Genomic DNA, 22599 nt, shown 5'->3' with positions numbered 1-22599 from the left:
TCATTGGTGAATTGACTGAATTATGCTACACACTACCCTGCTTCCTTAAACAGAGGGCACTGAACAAAATTTTAACCGTTGTTGATAAATCAAGATCATCATGGTTGCAAAATATAATAATATTTTTCCTATATATAATAACTTTTCCTAGTACATTAGTTTTGTAAAGGTTTTGAGAGTTTTTAAAGTTTTGTTTAAAGCTACCTATGAGTTTTCTGCCTGTTTTCCATATTTCTTCTCTTTCTTTTTTTGGGGGGGTCATTTTTCATTATTCTGTATAGTTTTCCAAGTGAGATATTAAGGTTGCCTCCATGTCTGTCCCATGCAGTCAAGTGCATGGGCTATACAAGAGCAGAATCAGGCAGTAGCCATACTTGTTCATTTCTGTATTCTTAGCTGTGCTCCTGATCCATAAAGTTGCTAAAAGCATGATTTCCACCTCAAAGAAGTTGCATCTTTTCATGTGTCCATAGTTAGCTGGACTCATTTTGTGTCTATCAGAGACCATGTCTCTGCCAGTTTGGTAGAAAGAGCATGGTGCATTTGATTTCTGAGAGAGCTAATTTACATTGCACAGGGGAAAAGGTTTGTCCCACAGCCACTGACTACACCCTTAAAATCCTAGCCAACAATCTCACAACTGTGAGCCATTAATAGCAAGGTGCTTTGGGCAAGAATTTGGATGATTTGGAATGAATGTGTCATGATTATATCCAATCAGCACTGATTTTTAAAATCCCACCAAGTCATAATCTGTCAATTTAGAATTGCTTCTTATTCAACCAAAAGTAAAATTTATCTCTCTTTAGCAAACCAAAATGTAAACCAATTAACGTAAGAAAAATTCCAGGAGAAAATTCAAATGCTTAAGACGACAAACTATTTTTAACCAACTAAGGATCCATTTATATTTAAATAAATCAAGTGCTAATTATTCATCATCTTAATCTATTTATCAATAAAGTTTTTTTAAGAATTTCTACAGTTTTACAGTTGATTAGTATCATTCTGGTTATGACTATATTCTGTCATACAGACCAGAAGAATTCAGTCTATGCTTTCACCTCAAGTACTTTAAATTACTTGAATTTTACTATGTTAGAAAAACAATCCAAAGAACAGGACTTCCTTATCGTAGGAGAAATAGAATGGTAAAGAAGGAACCAACTTTTATGATAGTTCCAAACATCTTTTATTAACTCTTTCATATTTTAGAAAGATATTTAATTTAAAATTATCTTAACAGAGGTGACAGGATAGTCAACTTTATACAAATACTTTTATTTTTATTTTTAGTAAATGTGGATATATCTCTTTTTTTTAATCATGTTTGTTTCATTTTGTTTCTCTTCCCTCCCAAATAGTTAGCTACCACATGGAAAAAGACAATCTTGTAAGAAGAGCAAAGTAATTATTACCTGACTCAAATAAATGAATAACTTAATTTAGTTTAGAAAGCTTTTGTGTTAGTCTATAAATCTTCCATGGCAGTGAAAAGTTTTTGGGGTTTTTTTTAATGCTTTCTTTCATGTGATATCTTGAACAGTTTTTCCTCTTTACCTTCGTTTGCTTGTGGCTTAATTTTTGCTATAAAACTCAAAAATTCATGGTTTGAAGGGGAATAAAAACAAGGTAGCAGTATCTTTAACCTTTGTGCTCTTTTATTCTCTGAGCATTAGTATTACTTAGACCTGAGATTGTTAGAAAACAAACTCTTAGGTTACTGATGTGACTATATCACTGTATTCCATGAATCATAAAAGCTTGTGAAGGGTCTATGTTTGAACAAAGGCATTATCATCTTTCTTGCACATACAGATAAAATGAAGATGCTTTTATAATTTAAATCACTATAGATTAAAAAGTCAGCCACAGATCTTTATAACTTAGAGCTAAAGGAGAGTTATCACATAAATGTTTGCTTTAAATCATTACTCATTAATTTAAGTAATAAAAAATGAATCATTTACAAAATTCACTTGGAAAAAAAGCAAATTAAGATCAAAATGTGAAATATCTGTTTTCAGATGAAAAATTTAAATGGCATCAATTTTAAGTAAAATCTCCTATGGAAACATTTAAAATAAAATAATCTATTACAATTATAGAGTTATAAAAAAAAGTTAAAACAAAAGTGCATGTCTTTTTTCCACCTCATAAAATGAAAATGTCACTTTTTTGGTTGATTTTCAACAGAAACATTGCTAACGTCACAGGACTTTCAAATATAAAACTGGAAAAAATGAGACTCTAAATATTGTGCCTTGAATATTGTACTTTTAAAAAAATCTTAATTTCCATATGAAATCATTTATCTTCTTGAGGCAGGTCACTTAGTGTCTCTTAAACCTCAATTCACTTATCTGTAAAGTGATGGAGTTATTCTACATGATTTCTTTCTAATCTATAGGGCCTCTTTCTAATCTAGCCTTCTCTAATTTGATAACTGATTCTCTGGTTAGCCTATCTTCAAAATGGCATATATCTCAGTGGGGCAAGTGTTAACCATTCTCTGAACCATTCTACTGATTGTATTGTTGTAGATGCAAAGATATGTTGAAAAAAAAATATTGGTGCAAACAGTGAAGACAAGCTATTTTAAGTCCAAAAAAAATTTAACCAAAAATATTTTAATCAGACATCTCTGCTTATTGAAGAAGTGATGCTTGGTATTAAAGAGCATGGACAAAAAAAAGAAAATTATAATGGGCATTTGGGTCATGTCTATAGTTACTGTTTTAAAAAAAAAAAAAAACCTGTCAAATTATTTATTTGGCTAAATTACCTTATCATTTGAGGGAACACACTGTTAAACTGAATCAAAAAGGTCAATTCAATAACACCTTGTTGACATGGCCTTTAGTCAGAATTGGCTTTTAATCTCCTGAAAATTGTAATAAGTAGGGAATCCATTATTAACTTTCTACCTCTTAATGCTTCTGTGGAACAAACAGAAAAAAAAAAAAAAAAAAAAAAAAAAAACTTGTTATTAATATAATAGAAAATAGGAGACCAGATAAAAATCTCCATACAGGTTTTTCCTCATATGCAGATGTCATTACTCAGGTAAAATAGATTGTCATAGCAAATACCTCAAGCCTCCAATGTAATGAAGCTCATTTGTCAGTGTCGGGGCTCTGTAACTTTATGAAAGTTAAACAGGGACAACAGTGCATTTCAGAAATGTCCTTCTGAACCCAAGAAAATGCTTGTATTTCCTGTTGCCAAAGGCGCTTCTTTTCATTTGCTTGAGAGCACAATAAAAAGAGGTCTGGTGAGAACTCGGGTGTTTTGTTTAGCATAAGCTTTTCTCCAACTTCACATTCCTAGTCTGTGTGTTGCTCCATACATTATTTTAATATGAAAGGGCACCTGTCATTAGGCTCTGTACAAATTTGCCTTTCAGCATTTCAGATGCTGAAATAGGAGGCACCTGAAAAAGTTATTTTTGCTTGCTGGAGTTTGGAAATCCATTCAATACCTGGTGTTTTCTTTAGACTGTATTATACTTTCTGCTCGGTAAATGTCATAGAAGTACATTTACTGGCTCTTAATCCTTTTCTTTAACCAAGATTGAAAGACAGTCACTCTGGTGATAAATCTGTTTGTTTATTAACTATTTTAAGTAAAAACCTGACTTCAGTTATCATTTTCCCAGGGCACGGTTTGTTGGAATTGCATTTAAATGATACATATGTATATATACACACTCAGATACAGAAGTAGTATGAACCCTAACTGTAAAATAAAAAAAATTAAAAAATTTAAAAAAGGAAGAAAAAAAAAAAAGAAATCAACCAAAGAAGATCTAGATCTTATGAAAAAAATTCTCTTCTTTTTAGTTCTTTCTCCTGTAAATCTTCATAGGAATTTTAAATTCAGAAAGGTTAAGATTCTTGCTTTTAAAGCACATTTTCCTGTTAAGGTGTTGCCATTTTTAGTGTAGGCTTACTAACGAATAGAATAATGTCTTTGCTGGGTTTATTAAATTGTGCAGCATTTTTAAAAAATTACTTATGCATTTAATACAGGACAGAAAAATTCTCACTGTAAAAACGACTAACTTAATTGTGGAGACATGGCCTAGGATATAGAAGACTGGCCTTGAAATCAAAACCCAAGTTCAGGACCAGCTATCTATTCAACCATTAGCAAAATTAACATCTGAGAACCCTTAAGCCATTTTCCTATCCTGTGTTATACATTGACTATACTTCCTGGCAGTGTTTAGTAAAAGTTTGCTGTAGTGAACTGAACTACATTGGTATAGGTAGTTTCCCCACCAAGAGTTTGATAGATCAAACTACAACTAGAAGCGTTATATATGTTTTAATCCCATCTTCAGATCCTAAATTGCTTTTTTAAAAAATCACACAATTTGGGGACTGTTATGCACTAGTGGATAAATTTATTTTTTGCTTTTAAAATTGGAATCTCATAGATTCTGGTAGGAAAACTTATTTAAATTTTATTATTTGCCATACATATTTTTATAAGCAATGTAAGAAAGAAAGTGGTAGATAATCTTCCGATAGTAGTGTAATTTTAAATTTTTTTTTTTTTAAATATTACATGCATTCCAGGATTTGACAAATGTGTATGTCTGTAGCTGTCTGTGTGTATTTGTCTGGATGGAGGAGCAAGAAGGGAAAGAGATTCTGGTTTTTGTTTTTAGAGTACAGATTTCCTAAAAAGAAACTGTACTCTAAAAAATACAGCATTTTGAAAGCTATTTAAAATGCATTAGGGAGATAGTTTGCAACTCCCCCTTCAAAACTGAATGGAAATGGTGTTTAATATCTCCATTGTTCAGCCCAACACATAACAGCTGCAGACATTAGAAACCGTCCCTGATGAGGCATCTGACGACTTTTTACTGTCCAGCCAGCTCTTTCCATAGGAAAAAAATTCATGGAAAATCCACCTACAACTGACTTGGTTAAATTAAATTTGGGTTATAGTTTTCTGATGTGCTTTCATTTTTTGGTTGAAATAATGTCTGTTCTTCATTACATCTCTTTACATAGGTTTCGTTATCTCATACAAACTACTTTATTATCATTATTAATTTTTATTCACATTAGCTTCATGAGTTAAAATTATTACCTTCATTTTATTTACTTATAATATTGTACCCCTTGTGATTAAATTGCTTTGGGTCACAATCACAAATTTTAATCTGACATTAAAAAACATAAAATAAATTACAGCAGCTAATATGAGTTTTAAAAAAAATCTATCTTGTCCAAGAATTGATTGTTTTAGGGTCAGGTAGGTGGTGCAGTAGATAGAGCACCAGCCCTAAAGTCAGGAGGACTTGAATTCAAATGTGATCTCAGACAGTGTGACCCTGGAAAAGTCACTTAACCCCAATTGCCTCAGTCAAAAAAAAAAAAAAAAAAGATTGTTTTAAAAACTACATTGCCTACTATCAGTTCAGAGCTGTGGCCAGGATTTTATTTAGGACAAAGGAAAATACAAATTCCACTAGGGAAAATATACCACTTCCCATTTCAAGTAGAACTGAAAGTCATGGTTTCACTTTACTTTAACTTAATTCAGTAGAACCATGGGGCTCATTGATGAAAATATATACCTGCATTGGTATAGATTGTGGCCAGCTTGTAATCAACTGTAATTCTTAGCTATACTTTCCCATCAAACTTCCATAGAGGATTTATTCTACCCAGTAGAGGCCTTCCTCTGCTTCTTTTAATGTTTAATAGATATTAGTAAAAATAGTATCTATCCATCCTTTTATCTCTCACTGTTGTTTTTATGGCTAATCTATCACAGTATCATGTCCTTGATTTTATAATGTGTGATATTTCCACAATACAAGTCATTACTGGTAACATGTACCTACCAATTATCTCTTCATTCTCCTTTGAGTCAGTTCCAGTTTGGATTGTCCTGAAATTATGGTATTATAAGATTTTCATGGGATGGCTAAATAGCATAGTCACTATTATTTTACAGGGGTCCTCGAACTACGGCCCATGGGCCAGATGCAGCAGCTGAGGATGTTTATCCCCCTCACCCAGGGCTATGAAGTTTCTTTATTTAAAGGCCCACAAAACAAAGTTTTTGTTTTTACTATAGTCCAGCCCTCAAACAGTCTGAAGGACAGTGAACTGGCCCCCTATTTTAAAAGTTTGAGGACCCCTGGCAGGGATGGAGGGGGGCTTGGAATTAGAAAGATTAACCTTCCTGAGTTCAAATCTGTCTTCAAACAGTATACCCATCGGTAAGCAATTTAACCTTTTTGCCTTAGTTTTCTCATCTGTAAAATGAGCTCCAGAAGAAGTTGGCAAACCAGTCCACTAACTTTGCCGAGAAATACCCCAAATGTGATTAAGAATCAGACACAGTGAAATGACTGAACAACAATACCATAGTTTTCAGCTGAATAACATGACTGGGAAAATAGTGATCTTAAAAAAAATGGATTTTCCTTATACCAAGAAGCTTAAATTCATTGAAAACACTATGGAATATAATTCCCCTTCTGTCATCCATCTTGATGTCTTCCTTCTAATGAATTCCAAACCAAACTTACTATCCTGCAATACTTGCCCAAGCAAGATGTATCAATTCCTGGACTAAACTAGTGGTCCTATCATTGTATATCGTAATGTGAACAATAAACTTCATCCATTTGTAGTTTGCTATATAGAATTATTGAAACAAAGAACTGGAGAGTTGGAGAGGACTTCAGTAGATATATAGTTCAACTTCAGAAAAAATTCCTACTCCTAACAATGTCCAACAAGTGATCTTCTAATTTCTGCAAGAAGAATTCCAAGTATCCTCAGCTTAGTCCAACTCATTGATTTTACAGATGACACAAGTACAGAGAGGTTCAATAACTTCTTCAGGGTCACACAACTTGTAAGTGTTTAAAGTGACATTTCAACCCAGGTCTTGATTCTAAGTCTAATATTCTATCCATGGTTCCCCACCACCTCTCAAGGAAAGTTTCCCCACTTGGGTACCATTGTGATTATTAACAAGTTTCTCTTGACATAAAGCTTCTTTTCAAGTTCCATTTTTTATGTCTGGTTTAGTCTTCTGAATGTGAACAGAATAACTCTTAATCCCTTCTCCAAATGAAAGCCAATGAAATACTTGACCACAAGGATCACATTCCCACTGAGCTTTTCTTTCACCAGGCTAAATATGCCTTGTTCCTACAATCTGTTCTCTTACGTCTTAGAATAAAAGCTCTTTGCCATCCTATTTGCCCTTTGCCGGACATCCTCCAGTTAAAAAATGTAGTGCCTGGTACTGACCTCAATACTTGAAATGAGTTCTGCTGAGGGAAGAATACAGTGGGACTATTGCCTCCAGATTCCTTGAAATCCCACTATTCCTAATATAATCACAAATGGGCATCTCCTTTTTAGCTGCCACATCACACTTATGCCCTTTGCTGTAATGCCAAAGAAACTGAGCAAGACAGAGGTTAGAAACCAATTCAGTAGTTTATTAAATAAAGAGAAATACTAGGACCAATGATCCATGGTTGATCCCAGGGCTAGAGGAGACTATCATGTCAAAGAGTCTGGCCCGAGTATGGAGACAGCAAGCTTTTTATAGAATAACAAGAACAATGACATAGTGGAGGTACTTAGGTGGGGATAATCTAATGGAGGGAGGTGACTGATAATTCTAATGACATCTAAAATGGATAAACCTTTATCTTGTCAAACATTAAGAAGGATTGTCAATAAAACCTTTATCTCAAACATTAAGAGGGAAAGGTTATAACCTAAGGCAGAATAACTAAATAGGACAATTGGAGAAACTGGGTCACCACATTAAAAGGGAACTTTGGCATAACATTTGCTATTTTTCCCTTAGAACTTATGTTGACCTCCCCACCCCTAACCATTCTTTTAAATACCCATTTTTTGTTTCTTCCTCTCTAGAAGCATCCCCCACCTTTGAAGAGGTAAGCTATAAGTACATCTAGATATTATACTGTCCCTATTTATTGTAATTAATATTAATGCTTTATTAATATCCCTTGTTTTTACATCACCTTCATTTCTGAATATATCACTCTATTTCCCCTACCCAGTGTAGCATTCTTTATAATAAGAAGGAAGGAAGGAAGGAAGAAAAGAAGGAAGGAAGGAAGACAAGGAAAGAAGGAAGGTGAAGGAGGGTGAAAGGGAGGGAGAAAGAAAGGGAAAGCGGGAAGGAGAGAAGAGGAAAAAGAAAAGAAAAAAAGAAGGGAAGGAATCAAGAGAGGGGAGGATGAAGGAAAAAAGAAAAAAGAGAAAAGAAGAAACAAAAGAGGGAAGGAAGGAAAGAAAAGGAGAAAGGAAAAGGGAAAGAAAAGAAAAATAGATGCATTTAAGCACAACTTACTAGTTTACTTCCTGAGAGAGGTATATGCAGTGTCCCAAACCCATACCACCCATCTCTATAAAGAAGCAATATGGGGGTAGCTAGGTGGCACAGTGGATAGAGCCCCAGCCCTGAAGTCAGGAGGACCTGAGTTCAAATGTGATCTCAGACACTTAACACTTCCTAGCTCTGTAACCTGGGCAAGTCAATTAACCCTAATTGCCTCAGGGGGGAAAAAAAAAAAAGAAACAGTAGCATTATGGAGTGAATTTTAATTATTTCAGTCATCTCTGGGGTTTTGCTTTGTTTTTTGTTTTTTGGGTTTTTTTTTTGGGGGGGGGCATGTTTTTGGCTGCAATTCTTATAGACAATTTATTAAGCTATGCAAGGATTGTGACCTGTATTGGTGACAACCGGTGGAACAAACACACAATGACATCATAGAACCTTGAAGTATCAGAATTAGCCCAGATTAGTGAAGCCCAGGATGCACTCTGGTGATGAGAATCTGATCTTAGTAAGGCTGAACCCTCCACAGTGGACATAAATAGTCCATTACAAAGCCAGTGCTTGAATCCTTCATCTCTGTTGTTGGTAGGACTGCTGGAAGTTTCACTGGACTGAAATTACTAGGGAGTCCCATAAGGTTTCTGGGGGAGCTGGAAGAACTTCTCAAGGAGACCCCATGGGAAATACCAAAGTGAGGGGGAAATGAGAAAAACGTATCACTTGGACTCCCCTAGTACCTGAGCTTTGTTTGCCCTGTGACAGTGATTCTTAAACTTTGCCACAGTGTTGAAAGCCTTCTGCTCAAAAAGAATTTTGGAAGAATCCTTGTTACTTTCCAGAAGGAGCTCTAAACTGCCCCAGACTTTTATTTTAATGCCCCGGAACGTCTTCATCCTGGAAGCTCATTCTATCCCAAGTCTTCAAGTCCTAGAAGTACCTATGTCTTCTCTGATTGACTGGTTATCCCAGAACTTCCATGTTAAAGAGACTGCCCAGACCAGCCATGCTCACTCCATCACACCTCTCCTTGTTCTACTCCTCTCTGGACTTCTTCACCAAATTTTACCCCCCCATTCCCTACTGGAATGCAAATAACCTCTACGAATTCAGAGATTGTCTTTCTGCTTGGATGAGTATTCCTAGCACTTAGCACAGCATCTAGCAAAAAAGTGAGGGCTTAAAAATGCTTCTAGACTTGTAAAATCCTCTAAAATCATTTAAAAAAAATTTGTTATCAAACAACATAAGGACTATATATATATATATATATATATATAATATATATGTATTATATGTGTTACATATATTATATATATTACATATATATACATAAACACATATATTTATATTTGTTTTATCTAATCTAATTTCTGTCTACATCATGACTACTATTTCTAACATTGCCTCTCAAGTCTCCATAGTAATACCTTTAATAATAGAAAACTTTATTCTCTTAATATTCCTCTCTTTATTTATTTTTGTATCTATTTATTTATTCATTTGTTCATTCATTTATTTGTGTTTTTGTGTGTGTGTATGTATGTGAAGATATATATAAAACTATGGGGTATTTTCTTTGCAACACATTTTGAGAAAAGCTGCCCTACAGGAAGCCCAATTAAGAAATCTACTCTTAGAATTCAAGAAGGAAGAAAAGGAAAGGCAAGCAAAGGAAAAAGGAAAGGGAAAAAAAAAAGAAATCTACTCTATTTCAGCCTACCTGCCTCAGTGACCTAACACTGTATTGACAATTATAGAAACATGTAGGATGTTTCTTCAGTATAAAATTAGAACTTTTATACCATTCAGCTGTGTAAGTAGAAGGGTGGTGTAGAAAAAGGTTAAGAAGAGACAGGGCTTATCTAGTGGACTGAAAACCAAAATGTGAATGATCACTCTGTTTAGCAGTTTAAAAAAAGTAAATTCTGCCTTGTTTGGAGGAATCTGATTTTATCAAAGATATTTTTTTCACCTAGTATAGATCAAACAACTCATAGTAAGAGAGGAAGTAGATTTTATTAAATACCTACTCTGTGCCAAGTCTTGTTAAGCAAGATTTGTACAGATATTATCCCAGTTGATCCTCCAGTCCTAAGAGGTAGAGGCTATTACTATCCCCCTTTTATAATTGAATAAACCAAGGCAGATTTGTCCAGGGCAAACAGCCAGTAAGTGTCTAATATCAAATTATACTCTTGTCATTCCAACTCCAGATCTGATGCTCTGTCCATTATGACTCCTAACTATTTCTTATACTATTTAAAAGTTTTGTGAAACTACCATGAGGTTAAATTATTTGTCCCTAGAGGAAGGATTTTCTGAACTCAGATATTGTTTTCAATATTGAGATCTGAGATCTTTCCACAGTCCCACGTTGCACACTTTAGAAGGGAAATTGACATATTGGAGTATTTTCAGAGGAGTAAAAGTAGAATGAAGAGTTAACTCCCAGCCATAGGAGGATCAATTGAAGGAAATGGGGATTTGTTGCCTGAAGAAGAAGAAATGTACTGTCTTCATTTACATGAAAGGTTGTTTTGCAGAAGACTGGACTTGATTTCCTTTGCCTTATCTCTCAAAACTGAGAGCAGTGGTTGAAAGTTATAGGGCAGCACATTTTGGTTCAGAATAAGAAAACGTTTGTAACAATTAAAACCCTAGCTAAAATAGCAAGAGCCACCTTAGCAGAATTAAGTTTTCTATCATGAAAGGTATTTCTATGGAGGCTTGACAGGCATGTTAGAAATAGTAATCATGATGAGGATAGAAATTAGATTAGATAAAACTCTAAAATCCTTTTACTTAATGAAAGAAGTGGGGAAAGTGACCCAGGAGCCAGGAGATAGATGACAGAAAATAGCAATAAGGATCAAAGGCTTATGTAGTTGGATAGAAAGAAAATAGAAGTTAACAGACATTTCCAACCTCAGCATTTATTATTCCTCTTCCATATATTTCAAGACTTGCCAAAGTGGACCTTCTGTTCCACACAGACAATACTTCTGTCACCTGGCTCTGTCTCTAGATTGTATTAGCCCCCCATACTTGGAATTCTTCTCCACTTCTACCTCTGATAATCCCTTACTTCCCTCAACACCATGTCAAAAGTAGCCATTTCACAAGCACATACAGGAAAATAACTTCCCCTGGTAGAATGTAAGCTCCCTGAGAGTAAGAACCATTTAATTTTTATCATTATATCTTCAGTACCACACAAAGTGCCAGTCCCATATGAGAAGCTTACTAAGTGCTTATTGATTGATTAAGATCACTAAAAGAAAGTAAAGAAAAGAAAAAAGGGAAAGTAGCTAAAGACAGCTTTGGGAAATATCTACACTTACTGGATGAGAGATTTATATCCAGCATAGTTGATAAGGAACAGTGAATCAGAAGCCAAAGAAAGAAGAATAATCAGGATATTGGAGCTGATTGTCATAACCACTTCGGTATGTGAAGAAAGAAAAAACAACAGCAGTCTATAACTGGGTTAAATAGTTGAGAGATCTTTGGTATCATTGGAGATAGTAGTTTTTCAGTAGAGTGATGGAGTCAAAGCCAGATTCAAGGGTTTGAGAAGTGAGTGGGTGAGGAGGAAGCAAAGCCAACAAGTTTAAACAACTCTTGACTAGAAATTTGGCATTGAAAAGCAAAGTAGATATAAGATAATAGCTTGAAGGGATAGGGAAAATCTGGTCAAAATGATGTAGGGGAGACCTGAATATGTGTATAAACAGAAGGTTAGGAGATTGAGATAAGCGTTAAGGAATAAATAACCCATTGGGGCAGATGCAAAAAGATCTGGGAGGGATTGGGATGTAGAATTTAGATAACCCACAAATGAGTGTCCCCCAACCACAATGCCTCTCACTAAGGGAGTACTGACAACTCCAGTCATTTTGAGGATCAGATGAGATAGTGAATAAGAGTATTCAACTTGGTCAGAAACATCTGGATTTGAACACTGCCACGGATCTGACATTAACTGTATAATCTTGGGCAAGTCACTTAGTTGTCTCATCTATAAAATTAGAATAATGACACTATCATACCTACTTCATAATGTTTCTGTAAGAACCGAATAAGATAATATATACAAAGTACTCTGAAAATCTTGCACTGTTAATAAGAAATTTCTAGTACTATTTTGTGGTTGGTCCACTAATTGCTCAGTTAGTTGCTGAATGATCATTAGCTTGCCCATGTCTGGCCTGTGGCCTGCCTTTTTTGGCATCAGCACTGACAACATAGACAAAAGGACTGTTAGAACCTGACATTTTCTTTCTTTTATTAATTTAATGGTGGAGGTGTAATGTGTTTGTTAACATCTCAAGACTTACATGGCTTACCTGAAAGCTGCATATCCAAGCCATTTTTATAATGAATCAAGTACCCATTCAGTTTCAGAATTAGAAACTATTATTTCTATTGTGTTTCTTGACCTAATTAATTAATCTTCCTATATGTCTTTGACTCAATAAACATTTCTTTTTTAAAAGCTTTTTTTTTAATCTTAAAAACACATACATAGATAATTTTCAACATTCACCTTTGCAAAACCTTGTAGAACCTGATATTTTCTTGCAATTAACCTATAATTTCTGTGTAGGGTCATTACCCAGTTATATCAGAATTTTATTTTGTGTGTGAACTGCTGTTGTCAGCAGTCCATCAGTGCTCTTCATTCATTTGTTCATTCCCAAACTTATGATCTGATACTTCTAATTTCATTAAGTTTCTTCTTCTCTTCATTGGAAGCAAAATGGCTTTTTCAAGGTAAGGTGATTATTGTTGATGATGATAGTGATGGTGCTATTGCTACTGCTGCTTCTGCTGTTATTCAATCAATCCCATAATTTTTATAACCCCATTTGGGATTTTCTTGGCAATGATTCTGAAGTAACTTTGCTTAAATTTAATTTCTTATTATTACACACAGCCTCATTATTTTCTGTGTGTAGATTATTCTTGATATCAACTATCTGTTTATAACACATATTCCCAACCGTGAAAGAAAGAAGTGGCCTGGCCGAATTGGCTTTTGAAACCACTGAATGGAACAGGGTATCAGCCCTGACCACCGTGGGTGACAGGTGCCCATTTGAGCATCTCTGAGGGCCATCTTTCTTCCTGTTTGTGCTAAACTGGCTTAGACTATACTATCATTTCCATCTCATTTTACAGATGAGGAAACTGAGACATACAGTATGGGATCATTATTGAGTATCTGAGGCTGAATTTAAAGTGAGGAAGATGAGTCTTCCTGACTTCAAGCCCAACATTTTATCCACTGAGCTACTAAGTGATATCAACAAACTTGTTTTTTCTGTGCAGTCCCAGTGGACTCTTTAAGGCACAGCATGTATGTCTGATACATGATGTTTAGAAGTGTCCCAGTTCAGTAGGATGTTATTCAGCCAGGGGAGTTTGGAAAAGCAATAATCCCTTCATTCCTTTAGTTGTGTGGAATAATACCTGGGTATCATGTCAGCTGCCAAACATTTTGTTATTAATGTTTAAAGACCTTGATGCTCCAAGTCAAAGAGACAGAACAAAACAAGCGTGGGGTTGCATGGGGACAGCGCTTCTACTCTGAATGACAAGCAGGCAAACAACACACCTGGGTCAGCTTTTGTCCCATTCTCCTGGGAGCTCCCTGGACTCTGGAAAACAGATCTGTTTCCTGACAAAGCTTTTGCATATTTTACTGTCCTTGCAAGTTAGCTGAAGAAGGAGGTCAAATTACTCCTTCAAAATCATACAATGACTTATGGGACTTGACCCTGATTAATAAAGTTTCTCAAGGCTTCTTCTAATTCATGGGTTGCATTTTAATATCACTGTTAGATGAAGGATTTTTTTACCCTCCACTATGGACATGCCAGGGGAGAAAACACAACAACAACCCAGACACAGTAACCAATTTAAAAAGGAGAAACTCAACTTTTCCTGAATCTGGTTGCTTTTTTCAGATGTGCAATTCAGATGTGATCTACTTGTAGATCATGTTGGTCTTTTATTATTCTGAATTATATCTCAAACATGAAATTATATTATATGCCAAACATTTTTATTTGATATTTAATTTTGATATTATATGTCAAACATGAAATTATATTATATACTAAACATTATATATCTTGGGAACAGGGAACCTCAATTTGACTTAGTCCCACTTCCCTCACAGATTTGTTATAAGTGATTTATATACTATGGAGTCATATGTAAATGTGTCCTATTCTTGTTATCACCTCAGAAGATTCCCAGGATGATTCAGATTCTATGGTCATTTCTGTTTAGAGGTGTGTGTGTGTGTGTGTGTGTGTGTGTGTGTGTGTGTGTATGTGTGTATGTGTGTGTGTGTGAGAGAGAGAGAGAGAGAGAGAGAAGTCTTCTTTTTTCTATTTTCTTTTGCTTTCCATTTTTCAATGAGAAATAATAAATCCAAATGGCAATAATCCTACATGCTTAGACATTTTGATTAAAAATGTATTGTGTACCTATAACTTTCAAAATATTGATAAGCACCTCCACAACTCCTTAATGAGTTAATATATCTGATTTTATTTTTAAGAAGTTGTACAGGGCAGGAAGGGAGTGAAGAAACAGCCAGCAACCTTGCGTAAATTTAATTTCTTGTTGTTATACATGGCCTTCTCATTTCCTACATGTAGATTACTCTTGGTGCCAACTATCTGTTCATAACACCTATTTCCCACCAGTGGGAGAAAGGATGTGGCCTGGCTCAATTGGCTTTTGAAACCACTGAATGGAACAGGGCGTCAGCTCTGACCAACATGGATGGCAGATGCCCATTTTAGAAGCTCTGAGGGCCATCTTTCCTGCTATTTGTGCTAAAAGGCAGCAGTGGCTTAGAATCATTTGTTATCATGTCTAGATCTGCTGCCATTCCTCTTTCATTAATTTATTCAGTAAATAGTTATTAAACGTCTGCTCTGTTGAAAGCACTGTACTAGTATTTGGAAGAAACTGGAAGATTAGACTTGAACATTTTTTTAATCCTCATTTTTAAATTATTATTATATCTTTTTATTTGCAAAACATAGGCATGGGTAATTTTTTCAACACTGACCCTTGCAAAACCTTCTGTTCCAACTTTTCCCCTCCTTCCCCCCCATTTCTCTCCTAGATGGGAGGTATCCCAATACATGTTAAATGTTAAATTATATGTTAAATCCAATATGTGTATACATATTTATACAGTTATCTAGCTGCAAAGTCAGATCTAGAAAGAAAAAAAAAATCTGACAAAAACAAAAATGTAAACAAACAGAAAGAATAAAAATGCTATGTTATGATCCACATATTATAAAGCAGCAGTTACTAAACCATCTGGTATTGGCTAAGAAATAGACTAGTTGATCAATGGAATAGGTTAGGTTCAAAGGACAAAACAGCCAATAACTTTAATAATCTAGTGTTTGACAAACCCTAAGACACCAGTTTCTGGGATAAGAATGCATTATTTGACAAAAATTGCTGGGAAAATTGGAAATCAGTATGGCAGAAACTAGGCATTGACCCACACTTAACACCGTACACCAAGATAAGGTCAAAATGGGTTCATGATCTAGGCATAAAGAATGAGATGATAAATAAATTGGAAGAGCATAGGATAGTTTACCTGTCAGACCTGTGGAAGAGGGAGGAATTTATGACCAAAGAAGAACTAGAGATCACTATTGACCACAACATAGAAAATTTTGATTATATCAAACTGAAAAGTTTTTGTACAAACAAAACAAACAAGATTAGAAGGGAAAAAATAAACTGGGAAAACATTTTTACAATCAAAGGTTCTGATAAAGGCCTCATTTCCAAAATATATAGAGAACTGACCCTAATCTATAAGAAATCAAACCATTCTCCAATTGATAAATGGTCAAAGGATATGAACAGACAATTCTCAGACGAAGAAATTGAAACTATTTATAGACATATGAAAATATGCTCCAAATCATTATTAATCAGAGAAATGCAAATTAAGACAACTCTGAGATACCACTACACACCTGTCAGATTGGCTAGAATGACAGGGAAAGATAATGGGGAATGTTGGAGGGGATGTGGGAAAACAGGGACACTGATACATTGTTGGTGGAATTGTGAACACATCCAGCCATTCTGGAGAGCAATTTGGAACTATGCTCAAAAAGTTATCAAGCTGTACATACCCTTTGATCCAGCAGTGTTTCTACTGGGCTTATACCCCAAAGAGATACTAAAGAAAGGAAAGGGACCTGTATGTGCCAAAATGTTTGTGGCAGCCCTGTTTGTAGTGGCTAGAAGCTGGAAAATGAAAGGATGTCTATCAATTGGAGAATGGTTGAATAAATTGTGGTATATGAACGTTATGGAATATTATTGTTCTGTAAGGAACGACCAGCAGGATGAATACAGAGAGGACTGGCGAGACTTACATGAACTGATGCTGAGTGAAATGAGCAGAACCAGGAGATCATTATATACTCAACAATGATACTGTTTGAGGATGTATTCTAATGGAAGTGGACCTCTTCGATAAAGAGAGCCTTAATTGATCAAAGATGGACAGAAGCAGCTACACCCAGAGAAAGAACACTGGAAATGAATATAAACTGCTTGCATTTATGTTTTTCCTCCCGGGTTATTTATACCTTCTGAATTCAATTCTCCCTGTGCAACAAGAAAACTGTTTGGTTCTGCACACATATATTGTATCTAGGATATACTGCAACCCATTCAACATGTAAAGGACTCTTGCCATCTCGGGGAAGGGGTGGAGGGAGGGAGGGGTAAAATCGGAACAGAAATGAATGCAAGGGATAATGCTGTAAAAATTACCCTGGCATGCGTTCTATCAATAAAAAATTATAAAAAAAAATGTAAACAAACAGAATAAAAATGCTATGTTATGATCCACACTCAGTCCCCACCTCTCTCTGGATGTAGATGGCTCCCTTCATCACTGAACAACTGGAACTGGTTTGAATCATCAGAATTGTTCATTGTATAACCTTCTTCTTGTTGTGTATAATAATCTCCTGGTTCTGCTCATGTCACTTAGCATTAGTTCATGTGAGTCTCTCCAGGCTTCTCTGTATTCATCCTGCTGGTCATTTCTTACAGAACAATAATAATCCATAACATTCACATACTACATTTTATTCAGCCATTCTCCAATTGATGGGCATCCACTCACTTTCCAGTTTCTAGCCACTATAAAATGTGCAAACATTTTTGCACATGTGGATCCCTTTACCTCCTTTAAGATTTCTTTGGGGTATAAGCCCAGTAGAAACACTGTTGGATCAAAGGGTATGCACATTTGATAACTTTTTGATAACTTTTTGAGTATAGTTCCAAATTGCTCTCCAGAATGGTTAGATGTATTCACAATTCACCAACAATGTATTAGTGTCCCAGTTTTCCTACATGCCCTCCAACATTCGTCATTAGAGGATTTTATTTTGAATAACAGTGTGGTATTATAATAATACTAACAATAGCTAGCAAATGTAGAGTACTTATTTTATGCCAGGCACTGTGCAAATGTTACCTCATTTGCTCCTTATAGCAACCCTGGGAATACCCATTTTACAGATGAGGAAACTGAGACAGAGGTTAGTTCAGTGACTTGCCCAAACAGGTACTATTTGTACCTTAGAGCAACCCTGGGAGGTAGGTGCTGTTATTATCTCCATTTTACAGATGAGGAAACTGAGACAGAGCTTAGTTAAGTGACTTGCCCAGCATCACATAGCAAATACGTATCAGAGGCCAATGGTTCTATTCATGACTACCTCCTTGAAGTGGAAGTTAAAAAAGCTCCAAGACTTTTGGATCTACAGACTAAGGCAAATCTTTTAAACTGCTAGTGTAAATAGTTTCATCATCTAAAAAAGTTAGGATTTATCCATTTTCCTAGGTTCAAGGTGTTTTGTGAATTGTAAAGTAAGTGTCATGTGAAATTAATGAATGTTACTTACTATATTTATTTTATTAAATAACTATTATTATATGTGTTATTTATTAGTCATTCATATTTAGAATGGTAGGTTTTATTTAAGTCTACTTTTTTTTCATTCCTATGCATTTGTGTGTATGTGATTTGCCCCGATCAGAAGCATAGTTATATACAGGAATTCCTGTATATAACTAATTCCTGTATATAACTATGCTTCTGATCGGGGCAAATCACATGACTCGAACCAGATAGCATTCTTGGTTTTCCGGATGGGTGTGGGCCGCGGGTGCCCGTGTGGGTGCTGGTGTGGACGATGTTCCCGTGTGGGTACCAATGTGGGCCACGGGTGCCCTGTAAGTGCCAGTGTGGGCCTCGGGTGCCCGTGTGGGTGCCGGTGTGGGCTGCGGGGGCGGTGTGGGCCGCGGGGCCCGTGTGGGTACCAGTGTGGGCCACGGCTACCTGTGTAAGTGCCGGTGTGGGCCGCGTTCCCGTGTGGGTGCTGGTGTAGGCCGCGGGTGTCCGTGTGGGTGCCGGCGTGGGCCGCTGGTGTCTGTGTAGGTGCCGGTGCCGGTGTGGGCCACGGGTGCCCTGTAGGTGCCAGTGTGGGCCTGGTGTGCCCATATGGGTGCCGGTGTGGGCTGCGGGGGCCGGTGTGGGTATCAGTGTGGGCCACGGGTACCTGTGTAAGTGCCGGTGTGGGCCGCGTTCCCGTGTGGGTGCCGGTGTGGGCCGCGGGGGCGGTGTGGGCCGCGGGGGCGGTGTGGGCCGCGGGGCCCGTGTGGGTGCCGGCGTGGGCCGCTGGTGCCTGTGTAGGTGCCGGTGCCGGTGTGAGCCACGGGTGCCCTGTAGGTGCCAGTGTGGGCCTGGTGTGCCCATATGGGTGCCGGTGTGGGCTGCGGGGGCCGGTGTGGGTATCAGTGTGGGCCACGGGTACCTGTGTAAGTGCCGGTGTGGGCCGCGTTCCCGTGTGGGTGCCGGTGTAGGCCGCGGGTGTCCGTGTGGGTGCCGGTGTGGGCCGCGTTCCCGTGTGGGTGCCGGTGTGGGCCGCGGGGGCCCGTGTGGATGTTGCGCCCGTCATGGGAGGTGGGGAAAATACAATCTGCCATTAGGAGTTGTCCCCTCGTGAGTTGCCGGTTGAACTCATTTTCTCGAGCACCAAAGATATGTCTTTTTTGTGTGTGTTTTTGTTTTCCCCAGGAGAAAAACCCTACAAATGCACCTGGGAAGGCTGTACCTGGAAGTTCGCTCGCTCGGATGAACTGACGAGGCATTACCGCAAACACACGGGAGTGAAGCCATTCAAGTGCGCGGACTGTGATCGGAGCTTTTCGCGGTCAGATCACTTGGCGCTGCACCGTCGGCGGCACATGCTGGTTTGAGGCATGCGGCCTGTCCCCGGCGCAGAGCGTAAGAGCTGGCTCTCTTAGCCACACCCCCTTCAGCAGGGCTGAATCCCCGTCACAGTGTTAACCCCCAGGGCGTCGCCATCCCACGATGTCTGAAACCCGAGCAGGAAAGCGACATGGGACTTTTCTCCTCTCTCTGAAGGTAACCCCACCACGCTGCCCGAGCGGCGTTCTCATGCTGGCCCAGGAGATGAGAGACTCAGATGCGTGAAGAGACAGGCATTGTTTTTCCATGCTGTGTCCTCTACTGTTTAAAAGATGTTTGTAGCTTAAACATTTTCTCAGCTGTCAGACATTTTCTTATTGATATTTTAAAAATCAGTTACCGCAAATTGATGGCAAAGAGCAAGACCTTTTTAACTTGGATTATTATCCCCAATCCTCCCCGCCCCCTTTTTTTGGATCACCATCTAAGTAATGTAGAAAAACATGCCCAATTTATGTTCCCGGCAAGCTGCATGAAAATAGATGAGAAGAATCTATTGGAGAGGTTCCATACCTGAGAATCGAGGGGCACTCCAGCAGACTTTTGCAGTAGTGATGGTGGCGCTTAGAGATCACACACAACTTGTCATTATGCCAGGCCCTTAAGGAAACGACGTGTAATCTCATTTGTTCGTTGTTGTTCATTCTTTGTTTCATTTTGATTCTGTTTTGTCCATCTGCTAAAACAAAAAAGAGGGGACAAACCGTGTTTCATGTGAGATCCAGTCCAAGTGTCTGCTCTGACACGGACCAGTATAGAAACGATTTGGGGTTGTATAGGAAGAGCCTTTCTTTAAAAAAAAAAAATGTCTGCCCCGATTCAAAGTGAAGTTTTCCGTCACCCAGGTATCATCTCTTCCAGCCCCTAGTATTTTATTACAAGGAATCAGGAAAAGAAACTTTCTTAGACACACTGGCACCAAGGTAAAAGGTGTGGCTGTCCGAGCAAAGTCAGTGAACATGAAAAATCAGACAAAGCGGGCAAGAAAATAATGCGCCTCTTGAGGAGAAAAGCAATAATGAATAAAAGGACTTTCCTACAATAACTCCACTGAGGTCTCACATTACCAATTTTCATACTTACTAAAAGAATTGTTTAAAAATACACACACACTGGCACACAGACACAGACACAGACACAGCTTTTTCGATGTCTTTTATAATGTTGAGGTAATCTTTGTGTCATTTGCTGTCCTGCTCAGTTGAGTAACTCAGTTCAAGATTGTGCTCTCCTTTTCATGTTTTAGAATTCATTTGGTGGCTAGAAAGCCAAGGCAGGTACAGAGGGGAAGGAATCTCTACCTTCCCAGGTCAGCTCTCCTTGGAATAAATGAGTGGAAAGAGGATGCTCCCAGAGGAAAAACTGAAATGGTGCTAGTTTCTACTCTTGGAAAGCAGAAGAAGAAGAGCCTGTTAGCTCTTCTCTACAGGTTTTTGTTTTTTAAACTATATTTGGTTTAAATGCCTCACTGGCTTTTACAGGTATGCTCCATCCAGACTTTCGGCATCAAGGATTAGAAAAAAATGATTACTTTTCCCTCCCCTCCCCAAAAAAGTATGAACTTATCTGTAATGAATCAAGTCTATGATAAATAAAGCAATATGTTGCCAACAAACATCCTTTTAAAAAGAATAGTTTCCTCTCTTTCACTAAGAGCTGGGGGTTTTCCTCCCCCATCTCAATAAGGTAAAAGGAGTTTGGTGAGTTATTTTTATTTGTTCAAGTTTTTTATAGCTTAAGCTATAAAGGGTCTCCAGAAAGACCTTTGCAATATATTTTAATTATGAAAACTTGGATTCGGGAAAGGCACAAATTAACCTCACAATGCTCCTAGCTCATTTTTAAGTGTTTGAACAGTCTGAAATAACTTTGGTTACTGAAGTAGCCTTGTTTGGGATTATCTTTAAATCTCTATAATCTTGTTGTGAAAAGTGACTGTTGAAGCGGGAACTAGGGACATTGAATGAAACAAGTGAGATTTGTCTCTGATAGTATTAAAAGTATTTGAAATAACATTCAAATAATAGTGTAACAGTTTTCAGGTTAAAAGCTTAGTATAAATCTATGCTCTACATTGTCTGCCAATTTTTCAGTAGAAAAATTGAGCAACTCCAAACCACCTCAGACTAGGGCTGCAGCCTTGTGGTGGATGTTACCTCCTAGGAAGTTTTTCTATCCATTACTGTGTGCGACACCTCCACCCCCACATCACCCTCCCCCCCCCAACTTCTTCATGTCTGTGTCTATTCTTAATGGGAAATAATTGGCAATTTGGATGAATAGAGAGTAAGGAAACATACATTCACACCTCCCTTGCTGCCACTGTCCCACATCCTCACCTCCCAAAATGTCGATTGACTTCAATAGATGGCTGCTCTTCCAGAAGGGTCCATCTATTTATCTTCCCCAAGTGACATTCTTCAATGGCTATTAGGTAGTCTTGGGTTTAAGATACATAAAAGCAATAAGCCCATTATTTAGGAATCCCTTGATATATAGCTAAATTTAAATTCAATCCAGATTTAAATGATGTCTTCTTCTCTTATAAAATTGGAAAGGGGAGTGAGAAGAGACAATTTCTTCACCCCCAGCAAGTGAAAGCCAGACCTGAACAGTAAGCTAAAAGATAAGGCCTGTTACTATTCATCCTTCTCCCTTTTAACATATCATTACATCCAGTAGTTTGTTTTATTTTTTTTAATGGAATCAAGCACAAATGAAGAAATGTGTCACTTTACTAATGTTTAGATCAAAACCTAGGAACTAGAATTTATTTGGGGCAATCTAGGTGCATAGCAACTTATTTAACCTTAGTGAGCTTTCTGAATTCATTATGGGTATTTTATGGCCACAAAAATGAAAGGCAGAGTGATTTTGAA

The 22599-nt window shown here is 37.3% G+C and overlaps 1 protein-coding gene and 1 long non-coding RNA gene across 5 annotated transcripts in view; one reads left to right on the top strand and one right to left on the bottom strand.

Annotated features, from left to right (window-relative positions):
• Positions 1 to 19659, bottom strand: part of LOC127553312 (uncharacterized) — a 52465-nt gene extending 32806 nt beyond the window's left edge. Inside the window, exon 1 of the long non-coding RNA XR_007951719.1 lies at positions 19563 to 19659. This is a non-coding gene — a long non-coding RNA (uncharacterized LOC127553312). The remainder of the gene's footprint in view (positions 1 to 19562) is intronic.
• The window catches only part of KLF12 (KLF transcription factor 12), a 534646-nt gene extending 513311 nt beyond the window's left edge, over positions 1 to 21335 (top strand). For all 4 annotated transcript variants that reach the window (XM_051983923.1, XM_051983922.1, XM_051983924.1 and 1 more), the window contains one exon: positions 19526 to 21335. In XM_051983923.1, coding sequence (XP_051839883.1) covers positions 19526 to 19707 — 182 coding nt within the window. In that variant the 3' untranslated portion in view covers positions 19708 to 21335. The remainder of the gene's footprint in view (positions 1 to 19525) is intronic.
• The last annotated feature ends 1264 nt before the right edge of the window (positions 21336 to 22599 follow it).

The sequence above is a fragment of the Antechinus flavipes genome, chromosome 3 (genome assembly GCF_016432865.1).
Source record: "Antechinus flavipes isolate AdamAnt ecotype Samford, QLD, Australia chromosome 3, AdamAnt_v2, whole genome shotgun sequence".
NCBI lineage: Eukaryota > Metazoa > Chordata > Mammalia > Dasyuromorphia > Dasyuridae > Antechinus > Antechinus flavipes.
Note: the sequence above shows the minus strand (reverse complement) of the source record. Positions and strands in the feature narration are given on the sequence as shown.